General features: G+C 40.9%; 1 protein-coding gene and 1 long non-coding RNA gene across 2 annotated transcripts; both read right to left on the bottom strand.

The window, feature by feature from the left end:
* Positions 1 to 5394: 5394 nt before the first annotated feature.
* LOC306829915 (alpha-2-macroglobulin-like) lies at positions 5395 to 20076 on the bottom strand. Its single transcript, XM_079353133.1, has 30 exons — positions 19973 to 20076; positions 19696 to 19876; positions 18953 to 19106; positions 18650 to 18702; positions 16915 to 17037; positions 16664 to 16831; positions 15926 to 16153; positions 15726 to 15789; positions 14938 to 15083; positions 14712 to 14861; positions 14450 to 14596; positions 14280 to 14367; positions 14040 to 14166; positions 13206 to 13431; positions 12393 to 12519; positions 12028 to 12149; positions 11559 to 11610; positions 11360 to 11443; positions 10526 to 10702; positions 10049 to 10124; positions 9501 to 9657; positions 9169 to 9243; positions 8185 to 8347; positions 7916 to 8103; positions 7392 to 7604; positions 6762 to 6886; positions 6186 to 6276; positions 6039 to 6107; positions 5853 to 5958; positions 5395 to 5487 (listed from the first exon to the last, which is right to left on the bottom strand). The coding sequence occupies exons 1-30, from the start codon at positions 20056 to 20058 to the stop codon at positions 5432 to 5434; spliced, it is 3822 nt and encodes a 1273-aa protein (XP_079209259.1). The 5' UTR covers positions 20059 to 20076; the 3' UTR covers positions 5395 to 5431.
* On the bottom strand, positions 17142 to 18015 carry LOC306831088. Its single transcript, XR_013780054.1, has 4 exons — positions 17828 to 18015; positions 17670 to 17754; positions 17430 to 17580; positions 17142 to 17219 (listed from the first exon to the last, which is right to left on the bottom strand). It is a non-coding gene; the product is annotated as an uncharacterized lncRNA (long non-coding RNA).
* Positions 20077 to 20157: the final 81 nt, after the last annotated feature.

The following is a 20157-nucleotide window of genomic DNA, read 5'->3' as shown; positions in this document are numbered from 1 at the left end:
GTGGATACCAGTTCTTTAATGGCTATAGTAACTTGCAAAAAGATCACTGTTAAAACCAAGAACTCCTGTTTTGATCAACAGATTTGAGCAGATATGGTACGTTTATCACCAAGTGCAAAGCACCTGGTGCATTTATGCAACAACCTCTAATGTTGAAAAATTAAGCCGATGTGAAAGTGTCAAATCTTGCAGTATGTCGAGTGTCCACTAGAGGCTGGCTGCAGCAGCACAGGAAGTCACATACACACCCATTCAAAAAGCCTGTTTTTACATCAGACTTGATGTATGTTTACAGCCTGCTTCAAAAACCAAATAGGTGTGATTAACTCATGCCTCCATCCACACACACACATGTACGGGGGGGTGAATGTTTTGATGACTCATCAGTTTTGATTGGATGAAGGATCAGAGTTATTCACAATAAGGTGTGTAGCTGACCTGATTGATAGGCAGGCGTGGTGTAGTTGGTGTCAAAATGCTCAAAACCTGCCTCAACTCCAGCTCTTAGCCTGTTGTTAGGTTGACTAAAAGTTAGGTTGAGACAGGATTTCGAGCATAGAAACGATCGGCTTCCAAAGCCCCCTGCAGTAACAGATAGGTGATGTGACGTCACTCAGGCTTCTGCCATTCATATTTACAGCCTATAGTAACAACACAAGCAGAGACACAGGACCACGGTGATCCAGAGCTAAATGTGCAGGTACACTCACACTATTAGATTACTGCTTAGAAACTCGGAGACGAGCAGACAGTTTGTAAAAAATAGTATGTTGTTGTGTTTTGATACGTGTTTCTAAGGGAACCTTATAAATATGCTGTTTTCTATATAATAGATGCTTCTTTGTTGTGTTTATTAAGATCTTGTCTAAAAAGATATCTGATTCGTAAAGTGCAAACTCAAATTATAAAAGTCACCTTGTATGGTTTTGGTCAGGCTCAGCCCATAAACAAAGTTAAAAGGACAGGCTGGGCTCAGAGAGAACCTGCATTGGCTCAGGTCAGTGGGGCATAGTGTAAGCTAAATGACAAAGGTATGACTTGGAAGAACTGTATCGATGATGATATAGAGCAGAGGTTACCATACATTTCAGCTTTGGACCCCCACAATAACTGTGCTAAAGACTGGGGAACCCCACTGTCTCTATTTCAACAGAGTAATGCAAGAAATGCTGTATAATAATATAATGTATAAACAGTAGGACTGTGTGGACATTCACAATTTCCTTAAAAGACACTCAAGTTTATGTAGGTGTCAAATGTCATTCATAGGGAGCAGCAGACTCCCTGCATTGTTTCACTTTTGGGAAGCATAAATTGAACCATTAGTTAAAATTCAACTAATATTTCAATGGGGTTTTTTTCCACCAAAATGGGTAAGATATGAAATTTTAGATCATTCAACTTTTGTATTTGGTGATGGAAAGCATCTCGCAACCCCCCTCTCAGTGTCTCATGAGCCCCCAGGGGGTCCCAGTCCCCACTTTAAGAACAGTAGAGTGTGAAGAAAGCTCCGACCTGGACCCCTAATACATTTAGCAATGTGGTGCAGTATATTTTTTAACTAGTATTCAAGATATTAAAATCAACATATACAGTGCCTTGCGAAAGTATTCGGCCCCCTTGAATTTTTCAAACATTTCAGGCTTCAAACATAAAGATTTAAAACTGTAATTTTTTGTGAAGAATCAACAACAAGTGGGACACAATCATGAAGAAAAACGAAATTTATTGGATATTTCAAACATTTTTAACAAATAAAGAACTGAAAAATTGGGCGTGCAAAATTATTCAGCCCCCTTAAGTTAATACTTTGTAGCGCCACCTTTTGCTGCGATTACTGCTGTAAGTCGCTTGGGGTATGTCTCTATCAGTTTTGCACATTGAGAGACTGGAATATTTGCCCATTCCTCCTTACAAAACAGCTCGAGCTCAGTGACGTTGGATGGACAGCGTTTGTGAACAGCAGTTTTCAGTTGTTTCCACTCCATTGTAGATTTTGCTTTATGTTTTGGATCATTGTCTTGTTGGAAGACAAATCTCCATCCCAGTCTCAGGTCTTTTGCAGACTCCATCAGGTTTTCTTCCAGAATGGTCCTGTATTTGGCTCCATCCATCTTCCCATCAATTTTAACCAGCTTCCCTGACCCTGCTGAAGAAAAGCAAGCCCAAACCATGATGCTGCCACCGCCATGTTTGACAGTGGGGATGGTGTGTTCATGGTGATGAGCTGTGTTGCGTTTACGCCAAACATAACGTTTTGCATTGTTGCCAAAAAGTTCAATTTTGGTTTCATCTGACCAGAGCACCTTCTTCCACATGTTTGGTGTGTGTCCCAGGTGGCTTGTTTACAACACAACACTTTTTATGGATATCTTTAGGAAATGGCTTTCTTCTTGCCACTCTTCCATAAAGGCCAGAGTTGTGCAGTATACGACTGATTGTTGTCCTGTGGACAGAGTCTCCCACCGCAGCTGTACATTTCTGCAGTTCATCCAGAGTGATCATGGGCCTCTTGGCAGCATCTCTGATCAGTTTTCTCCTTGTATGAGCTGAAAGTTTAGAGGGACGGCCGGGTCTTTGTAGATTTGCAGTGGTGTGATACTCCTTCCATTTCAATATTATCGCTTGAACAGTGCTCCTTGGGATGTTTAAAGCTTACGAAATGTTTTTGTATCCAAATCCGGCTTTAAACTTCTCCACAACAGTATCTCGGACCTGCCTGGTGTGTTCCTTGTTCTTCATGATGCTCTCTGCGCTTGAAAGAAAGAAAGAAAGATAGAAAGATAGAAAGATAGATAGATAGATAGATAGATAGATAGATAGATAGATAGATAGATAGATAGATAGATAGATAGATAGATAGATAGATAGATAGATAGATAGATAGATAGATAGATAGATAGATAGATAGATAGATAGATAGATAGATAGATAGATAGATAGATAGATAGTCTGTGTGTTGATCTACCGTCCTCCTGGCCCTGCCGCTATCTTCTTAAAGGATTTTAGTGACTTCTTGTCCTCAATTATAAAGCTGGACTCTGTTTTAATACTTGGGGATTTTAACCTTCATGTTGATGACAGCTCGTCTTCCCCTGCAATGGAACTTCTAACATTGACTGAAACTTTTAATTTTGAGCAGCATGTTTCTGAGCCCACTCACCAAAAAGGCCATATTTTAGACTTAGTTTTTACGCTTGGCCTAGACATTTTAAACCTGTCTGATGGGTTGAATAATATAATTGTCCCTAAAGCTGAATCTATCAACAGACTGGATAAAGATGCAGCATGTCACGGCCGTGGTTCCATTCTGACAGACAACACTGAGACGCTGTGTAGGCTGAGAAAATAGACACTTTATTAGTCGTTGCAGAGCCCTTATATACTGTTCAACAGATGTCACAAATTCCTTCCCACTTTAGATACTTCTGTACATGGTCAGGAGAATCACATCACCTTTACCCTTACAATGTCAAACCTCTATTAGAAGAACAATTCCTCATTCCATTGTCAACTGAGGCCATACATTTATACTTTTAGAAAACCTTGAAAGACATTCTTCTCTTCAAATATGGTCATAGCTTCCCCAAATAGATCGTAGTCTGCTCACAGCAAAGTCACCTCTACAAAGTGTAACCAAACTGAACGTATTCACAGAAATTCGTACTATCACTGTCTGTAAATGATGTTCATTTGAGTGATCATAGTCTTGTTCTGTTTGATCTGCACTTTTGTCCTGAGCCCAAGCCTTCAACAGTCAGGTCTCAGAGGCGTGTTATCACTGCTAATACTGCAGATAGTTTCTCTCATTTATTTGATCCTGTCTTGGTCATGAACTGTCTCGATGTGGATGATCTCACTCACTGTTTTAACAATCACTGTGTAGAAATTCTGAACCAGGTGGCTCCTGTTAAAACAAACTCCTCTACCAGGGAAAAAGCTCGCCCGTGGACTAATGAAGACATCCTAAATCTAAAGAGACTATGTCGAAAGACTGAACGCCTGTGGAAATCCACTAACCTTGAGGTGCACAGGCTCTACCTCAGGGACCTTGTGTCCTCATACAATGTGATGGTCGAAAATGCCAGATCTGAGTATATCCATCAACTGGATGGATGGATGGATGGATGGATGGATACTTTATTGATCCCGAGGGAAATTCAGGGCATCCAGTAGCAGTATACAGACAGGCAGGACACAAGACATTGGTTACAATACACACCCGCTGTCCCCCCTCCCCTCTCTATACAATAATCCCCAAACAAGATTTAGCAGCCCCTATGTGACTAAGAGTAAAGGTTAAACCTGTGCAGTTGGCCTTAGCATTAGACTTAAAACTTATATAGCATAATGTACCTAACCTGTGAGAAGAGAGAAACATGTGTGCTGGTTAAAAGAGACCTGTAGACAGTTAAAGAGCCTTGGAAACAAGGGCTGACCTTCTAGAAACTAGTTACATGTGTATGTACAGACAGAGGGTGATTATAAAAATAGTCAAGCCCTGGACAAAAAATAAAAATATATTTTTTTGACTGTCTAAATAGAGTAGGAATGACTGTAAGTAACTTTAAACATGTGCACAAAAACAAGGTTCAGCCAGAACTCTATCACTCTGTAATGATGCCCCCGGGTGCTTGGTTGAGACTCTAAAGTTAATTAAGCATTTATACGCATCTCCAAATAAAACATTTTTGCTGCGACAACAAAATGGATCACACTTCTGTGAAAACTGTTTATTTACCATTCATTAAGTTTAATTTAGGCAATTTATAAAAGAGAGCTCAATATGTGTAAGATCAACCACCATAACCATAAAGCAGATGATATCCAAGGTCAGTAAGAATGAAGAGGTCACAGGTTAATAACCCTTAAACAATATTTCTGCTTACAGCTATATTATTCCAAATCATTTTACTAAATATAACCCTGCACCAGTCTCATTACACGTTTCTCCTAGTAATCCGCTTAGATGAGTTGAAGAATTTTTCATTTTATTTGGGACAACGGCATATTGTGCTGCCATCAAGTGGTCAAAAAAGAAATACATTTATAACAAAATAAATACACTCAAGCAGATGTGACTTGGAATAAAACTGAGGTTTATTTTAGACTCTTACTGGAAGCATCAAGACAACATCAGTGTTAAGGCTGCAAATGAAAAGACAGCAGGACAATCAAAAAGCTGACGGCTGTTTACATTACATCTTGCCTCCTTAGACCAGTGGGGTCAACGGAGGATGTATCAGACAGGGATAGCCTCACACGCAGGTGCATGTGTGAACAACCAACTCTGGAAGATTTGGGGTTCAACCTGCCTTTAAAAAAAGTAAACTGAATAATTTCCTTTTTTAAGAGTGCATGTGTGAAAACTAAAAATTAAGATCCCTGGAATAAATATCTGATGACTTAATGTTTGGAAAGCAAGCCGCTCTCACACTTTGTTTCCTGTAACACAGGGGTAGATGTACTGAGTCTCAGCCTGGTCACCTGAAAGGAAAAAAGAAGAAAACGATCAAAAACAAATTACTGAGCCAATTAAATAAAATGATAGCTTTCTTGTTGCATTTAGAGATCATTGAGGGAAGGCTGTTCCAATCTTGGCTCATCTCTTAAAAGACCCCATTTATCCCTCAGGCCTAAACAACTCTGCTTCACAGTCAAATAAAAGTAGGCTTCTAGCATGCAGACAGCTGTGCTAGAGACTCTGGCTACCTCTGGCTTTGAGCTCCCCAATCCAACCTGGAACAGCAGTGACTTTTTAGATTTACATATACAAGGTACTTTAAAGACAAAGGCTGTGGTGTTTAGCAGACAGTCAGCCTTTGTCTTTAAAGAATGTAATTTTAGCTCACTTGGCTGGTAGTAGTCGTAGATCTTGACGACAGCTGGCTTCAAGTTCTGAACCGAGAGCTTCTGTATGAGCTCTAATTCATGATTGATGGGAGTGTCTTTCAGCAACTATTAGGAAAGAAAACAGACAATATTGTTAGAAACTAATGTGCAGAGCATTACTTATTTCTCACTTTGACTCCTCTCACCTCCGTAAAATAAACTATAACATGATCTCTCTTTTCTTCCACACGATCCACCAGCAGGGCGCGTTTGAGCTGTGAGGAGACAGCAAATCATCATCACCATCATGATGACATCATCATCTCTCAGGTTAACAATGAGGTATAACTGACCTCCTTCAAAGACTCTGGGTCTGGGATAAATCCAGAGAGCATTTTGATATCCAGGATCACCATGTTTGTATTGCTCTCCGCTCCGCTGTATCTGTACACAGCAGTAAATTAGTTACTTAATACATCACTCACAGGGATTTATCCTGTACTCAGTGCACCGTTACTATAAGCTCCTTCATACAACAGTTATTGGCCTGACAAAGACATGATTAGACTGATGTTTGGAAGTCAAAATCAGTCATTGACCATAAGATGCGTCCTTTCATTTGTTCTCAACATTACAGGTTATACATGTACAGAGTATATGTATACATTTAATTTAGGAAAAAGGGGAAGTTTGGGTGCTGCTGCAAATATCAGGTGCCTTTTACTACAGCAGTCAGTAAGGCATTTTACTATGATACACAAATCAGGATTGTACAGCTTTTGAGCCCGCTTCATAAAAAGGCAAAAAAGTAAAAAGAAAACCTGATTCAAACAAACACTTAAAGTTTGTGTGCGGTTTGTAGGTATGCGAGTGATCCATTATGAAGTTATTTGGAATTTGGTTCCAGTTTGTGTAGAAATTTAACTTACAAGCTCTTGAATTTCAGGGAAAGCCTGCGTCTGTTAGAGGCGCTGCCACAGTCAGCTTCTGGTTCGACATTCACCATCAATGTGCGGACAGCAGTTGGAGTTGGGATGTTGTAATGAAGAGAAATCTGGAAAACAAGTTTACAACAATCTTCAACTCTTCTCACCTGATTTTGAAGCTGTACATTTTTTTCTTTGCAGCATGTAAAGGCCAAACATGTACTGACAGAAAATAACTCAAAGAAATTTGACAGATTCATTTAAACAGTAAAGCCTCATTGAGATTAAGAAGGTCTTTCCTGAAAGTGTCCTGATGTAAGACAGGCAGAAACACATTCAACATCTCAGTCACAGAGCAGAAAAGTATTATTAATATCTGTAACCTGATGCATCTTCAGTCTACTTTTTAACACATTTAAGAGACCCGCTCCCCCAGACACAAATCCTCCTGCAGCAGAGTCCAAGCTGCAGGAGCAGTGAACCTAAAACTTGTTTTCTCCTTTTACAAGACAGATAGTGTTTTGTGAATGGGTCACAGTGGAGACAGTAATAAAACATACCACATGTTCACCTGGACCCTCAAGAGGATTCTATTAGTGTTATCAGCAACAATTTGTTTCCACGTTTACTGACCTGCGCTGAAGCACACGCCGTTCCCTTCACCTGCAGGCTGTACTTTTCGGCCCCGCCCTGCAGCACCTGCTCCTGGTAGAGCAGCTTGTTTTCTTGGTTCACGTCGAAGAACAGCTGCATGCTGGGAGACTGGATCGTCACCGTGCTGGAACCTTTTGGACTGAACACCAGGGTGGAGTAGAGAGCCAAAGCCTGGAGAGCCACCACTGTGTCCTATGACAAACACGAGATCAGTAGTATTTGTTATGAAGGCTTTATTTACAGGAGGAAATGATGGCTGACAAAAGCAATGCCAGAAACAACTAAAACTATAGAAAATACATTTAAAGAAAACAAAAGACTTTAGATGTTTTGTAACTGTGCTTTCCTTCTTCCCTTCCTGATGCATTTGTGTACAATCAAATTTGTTGGCTAACTTGGTTTATAAAAAGAGTTTCTAGTTGAGTCACAGGCATGTCTGAGAACATTTTTTGTAGTGTATTTCTCTTCTAAAAAAGTCCACTTTGACTCTATTTCAGGGTTACCTGTGTGGAGGAGAAGCCTCCATAATAGTTCTGCTGAGTGGTCAGCCATCTGACGATGCGTGTGGAGTATCCCAGGTCTTCAGCAGTGGGAGAAGAGATGCTGAGTTTGGCCAGCAGCACATAAGAGCTGATCTCCACAGACAGAGAGGAGGTGTCTGTTGCGCTCTGAGACCAGTGGAGGTAACCTCCTGAAACACAAACACACTCATGGTGAGCTATACTGTCAGAGCTTCGATACCAGAGGGGGTTCCTTGAGGGGGAAGACTCACCTTTGTGTATTGCAACTGTGTCAAGGTGTCTCAGAAGGTGAGCACGGGTCTCCATGTCACCTGCCAGGGTGAAGACGTACGCCAGCAGAGCGGTGGCGTAGGTGTTGCTGAGGTCATCGATTGACTCCCTGAGGCAGGACAGGCTGCTTTTCACCACAGGATCCTGCAACACGTTTAAGAAGCAACATGATCTGATAAGGAAGTAATCATCGTAATAAATATATTAAAATGTGACGTCAAAACTCTGACATTTAAAATAATCTTGTTTTAATAAAGAGTCATCTGTGCGTCACTGAAATGGTACCAATGAGCACTGCTCATTTCTGCCCCCGTCTATAGACATGCTAATATCTGCACGTCTGACTGTCCTCCTGCACATCGACTGCAGTGAGCATGCATTAATGCTTTAATTGGGTAGAAACGCAGAAAAATACGACATGCTGGCCAGTGAAGGACTGATCATCTTGGATTTGGGTAAATGCTTGGATAAAGAAAACCTAGAAGACGTGTCCAGACTTATCCATCTCTTATTTAAAATTGCCACCATCATTTTCATGGTTAAGTGAAGAAAACAATTAAAGTTTGCGAGATACAAATCACATCAGCCTCCAGAGATTAATGGCACAAAAGGTAAACAGTCAGCAGAATCAGTTAGTCATTTCACTGACTGACTTTCACTTTGGCTGTCCAGAGCTTCTTTTAGTGTTTTTGATGGAACCGTTTGTCCTGACAGAAAGCTCAAACCTCTGTTTGTTCTGAATGTGTCTCTTTAGTGAAGCACATGCTGCAGCTCCTGGTGCTCTACTGCTCTCTGATTGGTTAAATCATTGACAGCACACATCAGCTGTAGTCACCTACACTTTCTTTAAGATTTTAATTTGGGCATTCTCAACGCCCCTCGACTCCTCTTTTTAATTCAGTGTGACGTTGTTTTACCTCTATAATATAACACACAACAAAGCTGTTGAACAAGTCTGTACTTACATTAACAGACGAGTTCATCTCCAAGAAGGCAGCAGTGATGTACGCACTGAGAGTCACTTCATCAGAGACGCCGCCCTGAAGAGAGAAAGCAAACGGTGACAGGGATGTCCAACGATACAATAACACTGAAGTTTAATCAAAATTACAATTCTGCACACAGTTTTCTCTAAGCTGATAAGATATGAAACAAATCAGCTCTTCCGTCTCTATTTACAGAATCATTTTCACCTTGGAAATGTAAATATGTGCCAATAAAGCCATTTTTTTTTTTTTTTAATTTGACCCACAGAGCTGACTGGTTTGTCTTTTCTACACAGACAGTTTGCATTTACCTTCATTCTGTTGTTGAAGAGTTTCCCCAACTGTTGGAAACATCCATGTTCCTGCTGTTTGCTCACCAGCCAAGACTTTGACTCTGAAATCTTTTCTGGGTCGATGAAGACGAACAACTGTGCTTTGGCGAAGGATCTCAGCACGAAAGCCGTCAGCCTGAGAACATGAAACAAGTTACACCAACATCTAAGTGAAGACTTGATTCTGATTGGCTGCAGGGTGTTCTGGATAATGAACCTCTTTACTCCCAATCCTGCCTTTGTTTGGTGCACAACATCCCCTTACATTTCCTGTCTCTCTAGAGAAGTAACAACAACAAGGGGCTTAAACATTTATTTCCATGTCTCTGAGTAGTATCAAAAGATCGATAATGCAGCTAAAGAAATTTAAAGACTGAAAGAGTGTTTGTCCTGCACTACATCCAACCATACAAGGATCTTAACCTTACTTAGATTAGACATTCACAACAACAACCTGAATGCATAATGGAGAAATAGAAACATTTGTCTACACAGAACATGTGGATAGGATTCAGTAATGTTCTCACCAAGTGTTCCCTGATCCTCTTCCAAATGTGCTGTAAGCTCCTCCATGATGCTTGTAGTTCAGCTGTCTCTGGTAGCCTGTTAAACAATCACAGATGAAAACAGATTGACTGTACTGAACACTTTCAACAGGTGAGCTGATGTGAGAACACGGCGGGAAATATTCAGGAAGATTCACAGAGAGGAAGTTCAAGGCGATGCTGACGTTTCGTTATATCCCTCAGTATATGAGTTCTTGAATTCAAGATTTTTTTTGATTAGGTTTGTTTCTTTATTGGTTGTAAATGTGATGTTACTATGACAACCATTTGGAGACTAAGCTTCTATTGCATCCGTGTAACTATCCTAACTGCAGGAATCTTTGTTTTTAACACATCATGCAACATTTATTCTAAGTAAGTAAAAACGATGAGGTTAGTTGAAAGATGGAAGAGACTGAATATTTTATTTTTTGCATCCCTAAGAAAACAGATACACACCACTGGTCAGGAAGTTGCCAGCCTTCTCCATGATGGCCGGGGTCAGCTGCTGTGTGTTCTTCAGGTATTGGAGGATGTAGATGTTCGGGGCCAGAAGAGCCATGTTCTGCTCGCCACATCCATATGGCATCCGCAGCAGCCCGTCCAGGTTCTTCAGAGCTCGGCCCAGGATGTCACCTGAACAAAAACACAGACTTCATTCATTGCTGCAATTGTGGACACTTTCAATTTGACTGTAAATGGTTAAAAGTTTAGCAGATCGGCAACACTGGGTCTCATGAAAAAAAAAACCCACCTACACAGTTTTCACATTCACCAAAGGTTTCTTATCTGGGATTTTTCCTCAGCTAAAAAGAAAATCTCCAAACAGTCGGAAGGACTTGTAAGGAAGATAGTGTCATCATTTGTTTTGGGGGTCTCTCCGAGTGGCAGACTGTGGCTTATATAGCACAGAGATTTATATTCTGGATGTTTGGGTATTTGATTAGATAAGGACGTTTCAGCACTTAGATGTGTGCAAGTAAACTTCTGAGTCTTGACTGATTTTGTCTTTACCTACAGCAACAAATCCCAGAAAAGAAAATGCTGGGGAATGCCAGAATTATCTAAAAAAAAAAAAAAAAAACTGGTCAATGAGTTGAGAAGAAATGTCTTCTAAGAAAGATTGGTGACTGAGGTTCATTGATCTTTCCGCCACCTTTATTACTTAGCTCTTATTAAACACCATGAATACTAAGGTCCATAAATCCTTTCAGGACAACGCCACACATTAAAGTCTGTTAATAGCTGTGAAGACAATCACGCCACTGCAGCAAAGAGAAATCATCAGTTTACCCAGGACTGAAACAAGAGCACGGGCAGATCCTTGGATCACATTCTCAGGGAGCGATATCTCGACTTCCTCTGTCAAAGTCTCATCTGTAAACACAAAACAAATCCTTTACAGAGAAGAACAAAACGAGGACTCCGAATAAAATTCAAAAAGGCCGACACAATGATGTGGGGAAGAATCTCTTGCATTGTCCACACTGACCTTTGGGACAGAGCAGCCAGTTGTGGGTCTTGATCACCTCGGTTCCTTCAGCCTGAGGAGCAGAAATGATGTCACTTGCACATATTTAGCATGAGATGCTAATGATAATACTGGGATACTACAGAAAAGAAAAGCTGATCTCAATGTCATGTCCAGTCTCTTTTTATAGCCTGGTGCTATGATGCATAAACGCTGCTTTAAATTAGACACTGTATTCATTAGTGTTAAAGACCAACTAATCCTTCAAATAAACGTAAACAGTGACTGATCGCTCTGCAGGATCACAAAAATAGTATGACTTGAATACTGTAAGTTGTCAAGTTTCTCAAATACAAAAATAATGCTGTTGAAGACACCTGACCCAAGTAAAAGCAGGGTGAGTGCGTCGATTAATAACACCCTGATACATCGGTTGAAGTTTCTCTGTATGAGTTAGAGTTCCTTTTTCATTGTGTTGTAAGGTACAAACCTTTACAATGAGGGATTTTGTGACCACGTCGACGCGGCCTCTCTCCGGCACGCTCACAATCTCATTGTTACATGAAGTGTGAGACGCCACAGCCTCAGCAGTCACAGACACGTTCATAACCCCTGAAACAAAGTGAGAACATTATCAACAATATGCCAGACAGCCTGTTTACACTTGTATGAGAACAATTTTAAATCCATTTCAGTGTCGGCAAAAAGGTAACTTCATAAACTAGTTTGTAGGGTTTTTCAGGAGAATGGTGACGAGTATAAAATTGTTTTTGAGCGGCTTGAACTCAACATTTTCAGAGTGCATGAGTGAAAACAACCAGTTTAAAAACAAACACAAATAGACTTGACCATCACCTAAAGCTGTGGCATCCATGATCCAGCTGAGGGTCTTGCGCTCGTTGGCACATAAACATGACGTGTACTGGTCACCAGAGAGGGGGGTGAGTGTGTAATCCAAGGAGGGGGCTGGAGTCACAGTGACCTGTTGAAAAGAGACAACTGTATTTTATCATGTTCAAAACACAAACAACCATTGATCTAAAAAAAGATCCAAACAAGCTCTTCATAATGACATCGATAAGCTTTTCATCCAGAAAATAAAGTTGATTATGTGACTGCGGGCGTTAAAGTTTTGTTGACATTATTTTAACTGATTTCAGGAAGTTAAGAGACACAAGTACGTTGTTGTAGTCCTGAAGCTATATCTGCTTTAATGGAGTATTTTCAACTAACTATTTACTTCAACCCCTTCACATTACCACCTATCCTTTTTTTAAAGGTTCATTTTGGGGCTCTTTAAGCCTTTATTTGACAGACAGGACTGTGGACAGAGTTGGATATCGGGGGTGGGGGGGAGATAAAGCGCGAGCGAGCCATGACAAAGGAAACAAGCTACAGGTCTGATTCAAACCCCGGCTGTCCACTTTAAGGACTACAACCTGTACAGACAAACTAACCAGCAGCCCACCGACGCCCCACACCAGCTGTACTTAATTCTCCTTACACCTTTAGAAGAGTCCAGTTAAACTCAGTAAAAAGATGAAAACAGGATCCTCTCAGTGCTGCGGGGGTAAACTCCAGGTGACCCCGGGGGCTCCTGAAGATTAAAATGTTTGTCTCACTGCAGAAGGGATGCCACAGCATAAGCCGACTATAAACATTGGTTACCATGAGGCAGCTGGACAGGTAGTTAAAGACGGTCGCCTTCAGCTCAAAGTTCTCGCCTCGGATGATGGAGTAAGGCAGGCTGAGCTCCAGGAAGAAAGGCTGGAAGACGGTGAGCTCTTTACGAGGAGCTAAACCCAAACCCTGAGGTGACAAACAAAAAGCCTCCGTCTCCCAGGTGGTGATGGTGTCAGGGACAGTGACGGGCACATCCTTTGTTCCAGTCTCCCTGAAGCAGAAAAAAATAATGAACACAGGTCTGCATTATGACTTGAAGAAATGTTACATCAAGTGTCACTCTGAATAACAGCATTACCAGTTTGCACAGTGCTTTCAAACCTGATGACAACCAGTTCATCAGCATCAAAGCAGTGTAGGATGGATCAACAAACAACTCTTAAGTCAATCCATTTTTATCAAGTTCTCGTCTCTTTTCTTTGATTGGCTGATGTGATCCTGCTTGGTACAGTAAATAAGACCTAAACTGTGTTAAGAAGCTCAAATCTTCTCTATACAGCCTGAGCTGGCCCTTAGATTTATGTTTTTTAATAGTTACATTCCAGCAAGTTGTTTTGTCTGAACTGAATTTTGGTTCCTCTCTCCTTTAGGTTTTCGAGGCGCAGTCTTTAGCCGGTCCACTCACCACATAGAAGGACGGCTTTCAATGGGAATCTCTGGTGTAACATAATGAGCTACTGAAATCACATCAAAGCGTTTGTAGTGCTTATTGTGAAGTGCATGCTATAAAATGTAATCCTGCAGGTGTCACTGCATACAAATCGTGTAAAAGGTAGAAATGCTTTGGGACATTTTGCCAGGTGTGTGTTAGAAGCTCACCCAACTTCCACAAGGTCCCAAATCCAAGTCTCAGGGAAAAAACTGCGGACAGTCTCCACAACTCCCTCAAAGCTGCCAGGATGTGCACTAGCCAAAGGAATAAGCTCCCTGGAATGAAATCCATATCCTGCATAGAAACCAGAAAATATTCCATCAAAACATGTTGTGCTTTAAATCTTTTGACAGCTTCTGAGTGTCAATGAGCAAGTACAGTATGATAAATGAAAGACAAAAAGTCACCATAGCCCCGGTGGTATTCTTCTCCTCTATAGATGAGGCACGATGGTGTCCGAATAAACAAATTGGTTGCCATCTTCAGCCCAACACTCTAGATAAAACATCAAAGGAAACTCACTGAAAATGTATTAAATAAAACCTTTTTTTTTTTTTAAATATTTCATAAGAATTACCTGGAAAACATTGTAAGCATCATCTGTGGCACGCGGTGGGCGATGTGGCATGATAGATCTTTTTGATCTCACTGTCAGGCACTCTAAAGGGTCTTCAGCTGAGTATGGAATATGTGTAGATTTTCTGACTGGTAACAGATTAAATATCTGAAAAGAAAGGCAGCTGAATGAGTTTCCAACAGGGGACAAATCTGTCATGTTAAAGAGAGTCCCCTGGTTCTTGATTGAGACTAATAGACACTTGGTTTATTGAAGCATTTACCTTTTCTGCGTCCAGAGTTTTCCCGGGCTCTTTAATGAGGACGCTCTGGTCGACAGCGCTCAGTCCACACAGAGAGTCAGGATGGGACGTCAACTTCAGGATGTTTTCCTCTCCTGGGACAGCCGAGGATGGAGAAAACTCCAGTGACACCTGACAAAGAAAAACTGTCAGTGGGACACAGTAAAAGTGTTTAAGAAGCAAAGTCTGTGAGACAAAACACACTGACCTTGTGAGTGAAGCACTTCTCAGTGGAGAAGTCAGCACTGTGGGCGATCACCGTCTCACTGGGGAGGACAGCGTAAGCCACAACCTGGACGTATGGAGACATCTCAGGGGACACTCTGAACTTGAAGGACATCTTGCCCTCAGTCACTGAAACAGACAAATATAGAAATGGTTAACAGGATACCCTGTGCAGAGCCTATACTTTCTCCAAGTGCTCATGGTTTTTTTAAAACTTATAAAGATCAGCTGCAAGGAGGAGAGAACAGCAGTTCATTTTTTTCAGTTTGTTGTCACTGAAGTGAAACTTCTGCATTCCTGAAAGTCCTTAAATTATTATTTCCCATGTGTTGAAAAAGGGGTTAAAGTGGTGTGCATTGTTTTTGTTCAGCCTTACCAGCCCCAGCCCCCCCCCCCCCCCCCCCCCCACCACCCCCACCCCCGTCTTTTTTTTGGGCCTGACCTCAGTTCCAGTCCTCACTGGGTTATTAAAAGCTAACAATGTTCACAACAGTGGAATTTTGAGATTTTTAGATGCCCCCCCTCTTGTGCACAGGAGACCCTGTATTACAGAGGAACATGACTTTTGTGCGTTTAGGTTTCCAGCAGCCTTAAAACAAAGTTAAGTTTGTGTTTGTCGAGTGAATAACCTCTGGGTTATACAAAAAGATATGAAATCCTGCCTCCCTCTCTTTCCAGTGAAGAACTCTTTAACCAGAGAGGTGAGACAAACAGTTACATACTGGGCCTTCGTGGAAAGAAAGTTCCTGATTCAAGCCAGTCTTTTAATACCTGATTTATCTTGGACTTCAACTTGTTTGAATCCTTGCCATACAATGGCTCCTCTGGATAAGACCTGTGGAGTTTAAAAGACACACTGAATAAGTAACGCTCTCTCACAGTGACACCTCATTCTTATTACGGCAGATTACAAACTGTGCTTTTCTTGTTTGTCAGAAGAACATGAATAGACTTCCAAACAGTTCACCCACCAGATACATGACATCAGCAGAGCCTTGAGCTTCTCCGACTACAACGAAACGGATGAAGATTTCTGCTTCTGTATCACAGGCAAGTGGTTGATCGTTTTTCTTCACCTCCAGGGAGCTGATTGTTTTAGTTTGTGGAGCAAAAGCTTTGACCGAGGTCAGCGTGTGTTCTCCGATTTGGTAGTACGGAGATCGATGCCCATCGTATCTCACTGAGGGTTTGCTGCTTACCTAGATCGTGGGGTGAAGTTGAGAAATGAACCTGTGAGTGTTGAGCTTCAACCAAGTATTATTTCAGAGGAGAGGGTGGGAACTCAAACTGAAGTTATTCTCATTTCACATCATTTTGGGTTGATAATGTAAACCTCAGTATACAGCTTCACAACCCTCTGTGTAACTTACTATGACAACATGGGAGAATGTGTGTAGTGATGTCAGATTGATGTCTTGTTTGCGTCTATATGAACATACAGATCCCTAAAAGGTGTAACAGAAGTATGTACATCACATATTCTGTTCTCGACTTTTTCCCTGCAAAGAAACCAAATCCTAACCAACACGATCGATCAACCCGACAAAACAGAAAGCTGTACATTCCTGTTCATAAGACGCCAAAATCCAGTCTGAAGCAGATATTTGTGCATAGAGATGATCAGTAGCAGCGTATTGATCATTTAGGTCTAAACCTTTGTGTGTTTTGATGTTGTCTTAGTTTCTAGTGCAGTTTCACATCGTACTTACAAGAAGCTGGATGTCGTGTTTAAACTCAGCTGTGCCGATCGTGAAAGCTGCGACACCTTCACTGTCAGTTGTGAGATTCTGCAGCAGACGTGACGACCACCTCTCTCCCTCAAACAAGTGCACCTTCATGCCAGGGATGGGCGTGTTGTCGTAAGTCACAGCTTTGACCTGTTAAAAGCACAAAGTTGCATGACTAAACGAAAAGCTGAGACTGTGCTCAGGATCTGATGCATGAGTGAGCGTGAACTTACTTTTCCCTCCACATCTGATCCTTTGTCATAAATCTTGGGTGTGTCAATGAAGAAAACCTTTCCGATGACGTAGGATACATCAAGTCTCTTCTGATTATGGTGTGAAATACCTGTACAAGAAGCCTCAGTGTTAAAGCTCAAAGATATAAACAATGAATAGATTTTTCAAAACATGATTGACACTTGCCTGTTCCCTCCTCCTCCACGCTGGCCTCGAGTTGCAGTTCATCTCGAAGCACTTTTTGGTCAAGTTTTGTGAAAGTTGACATCTTGATAAGAAAAGTTGCACAGCCGGTCTTATCCGCCTAAAAAGTTTAATTTAACAGACTAATTAAAATATGGACATTGAGGTTCAGTCTCCAGTTTTGTTGAAGCTTGGTTCAAGCTGGAAAACAATCTTCTGTTCTTTGTTTTGGAATGATAAGACAGGAGCCTTTATATACTTTCTTCTGTATTTAGTAGTATGCAGTATGTTGAATGTCAAGTAATGCATGTAAGGTTCCAGCAGACTCTACCTGTTTTATCTCCATGTGAGATGGGGGTGTTATCTCAGGGACACGAGCTGGATTATCAGGGGTGACGTCAAAGGTCCTTGTATAATAGTGACTGAGAGGTCGGTGCATCTCAATTTTAACATTTCCTGGGACAGGCTGCCCGTATGTATATCTACATAGACAAATTAAACATGGTGTTTGAATGGAGACATTTTCTGTTAGTTTGTTTAAGAGTGAACGAATGAAAGAAGCTTGACTTACTTTGCACAAACTACAACTTTGATGTCTTCTTGTCCGATACTAACTTCACCAGCTGCATCTATTTTGACTTCAAATCTCGGTAAAACTGCAGACAAAAACATTTTATTATTGCTTCAATACAAACGTATTGAAATAGAAGGCATGGAGAAATAACTCACCGTATTTCTCCACCTTAAAGTTGTGAACAATTTTCTCATCCCCAATCGACACAATGACACTGTAGGTTCCTTCACGAGCCTCAGAGTTTAAGGAGTAAAACAGCTGCAATATTTTCCCATTGGATTGTTTTTGTAACCACTGTCCAATCCTGTTGTTGGCTGAATCCTGTATATGACGAAGGTGCAAAATTAAAATACAGGAGAAACGTGTATTCAAAACAGAATAAAGCCCAGACCAAACTGCCAACTTCTCTCCCAAATGACAGCATGAAGCTCATTTCATTTCTAAAAAAAAAAAAATAATAATCATTTTCGCTCTGCAGCGCAGTTAGGGGTGCAAGGGAACACTTTGAATGATTTGTAAATTATACATCTTTTTGACATGTTTGCAGAAGTTAGTGTGCAACATATTTTTGTGAGACAGGTCCTGATACATCAAAAAAGGTGAGTAGATATTTTCTTACCTTCATTTCAATGACAGTGTACTGTGAAAAAAGAAAGCTGTATTAGAGGACATTTTGATTCTGTCATTGTTGCCAGTGTCTTTGTTACATTTCATTTTCCATAGAAAAATCATTGTGTTTCATCATTTCCAGTTTCAACTGGCAATTAAACACTGAATTTATTTTACTCTTTCTGAGGCTTCCATCATAAACCTAGGTTGGCTTTCTAGCGAGTTTCAAGACGAAACTGCCAAACATTACATTAGAACAATACATCACGTTTAAGTGTTTCAGTAAATCTATTATAAAATCAGCCCAAGTACCAATCTTTAGATGAATAAAATCTAATAATCCAGGAAAAGGCCGTTTACACTCTTACCAAGCGATTGACAGGTCTCAACTTGCTGTCCAGAGAGACGACTCTGAAATTCACTGAGAAATGTGCAAAGAGATATGAAGTTAAAAAACCTCATCTTCTGAGTATTACTTTCAATCCACCTAAACCTTGCACAAAAAGGACATTTGTCTCTAGTATATCATTTCTTTGTTGTGGTACCATTTAAAGGGGAACACACATTTCCTTACATTGTTTAATCATCAAGCAATAAGTCAACCACTCAATAAATTATAAACACCTATTTTACGTCATAAGAAATTGAAAGCCAGACAACTATCTAACAACCTGTTTGTCCTGGGAGGTAGATCGGTTTATCCGTTTGGATGAATGTGCTGGGCTGGTAGGCTTTGATCAGAACTTTTCGGACTTCTTTTGAGTTAAACGTTGCCCCGCGGACCTGCACCTCCAACATCCGGACTTCCTCTTGAACTGAAGGAGCCTGTGAAAGAAGGGTACTTTTTTTAGTGTCTTCTCGTTGCGAATGAAAACAGGGAACTGGACCCAATTGTAGTATAGAACCAATAAACTACTTAGATTATGGTAGTCCCCAGTGTTGTCTTTACTCCTGCCTGTTTTACCTTCCTGTTGATTGTCCTGATTGTCCTCACCTGTGTCTGTGTTTGATTACCCCGGTCTATTTACCGTAATCACAGTGTTCCTTGCCTTGTATAAGATTTCTCATGTTAGTGTTTCCCATTGATGGAAATTAAAATCTAATCTTTTAAATTAAGCTCCAGTGGGTAAAGTGATGTGACATTTTCCAGATAATATATTAAACGTGTAACCGCTTGATGAGGGCAGGGAATAGGCACAGAATCAGAGGTTCCACTTTGTCTACAGGGGACGCCAAAATAAACATAAACCGAATATTGCGCACAGGGTTTCAATAGTTGTGAAAGCTGATCATTTCCTTGGCACCCTGCGTTATGATTCTCCATTTTCAGAGTCCGTATTAAGCCATTATATGGCAGTTTTTAGAAGTTACAACAAAAATTCCACAGAGGATTTAAGCAACAAAAAAAGCTGACCGTAAACTTAATGCAGGTATGAAACTCCTGACTGGATGTTTCCTCCATGAGAGTCATATTCTGCTGCAGGGACCTCAGAGATACAGTCATCACCAGGGTCTCATTGGGCTTCAAGAGGCTCGCACAGAACGGCGTTTCAGCTCCAGCCTCGATGACTGCAGGAATGGTGACCATGAACTGCCTGCACACAACAAATTGAGCATCAAAGTATTAAACTTAAACTAAACTTACAATCAAACAAAAGTGTGAATTTTATCAACAATAAAAGTGAACTTACGGCCCTGCCACTGCTTGATCCACACACATCAAACTCAGGTAGACAAACAGTGTCCATGTTAACGTCTGAACCCCAGGACGACCCATGGCTGACTGTGATGAACTCCAAAGACCACCTGTGTTATATAAGGTCTGCCACAAATTGACGCACCTTTCCGGAAAATAACACACGCCCACTTATTTATT

Source organism: Symphodus melops (genome assembly GCF_947650265.1).
Source record: "Symphodus melops genome assembly, chromosome: 10".
In the NCBI taxonomy this organism is placed as follows: domain Eukaryota; kingdom Metazoa; phylum Chordata; class Actinopteri; order Labriformes; family Labridae; genus Symphodus; species Symphodus melops.
Note: the sequence above shows the minus strand (reverse complement) of the source record. Positions and strands in the feature narration are given on the sequence as shown.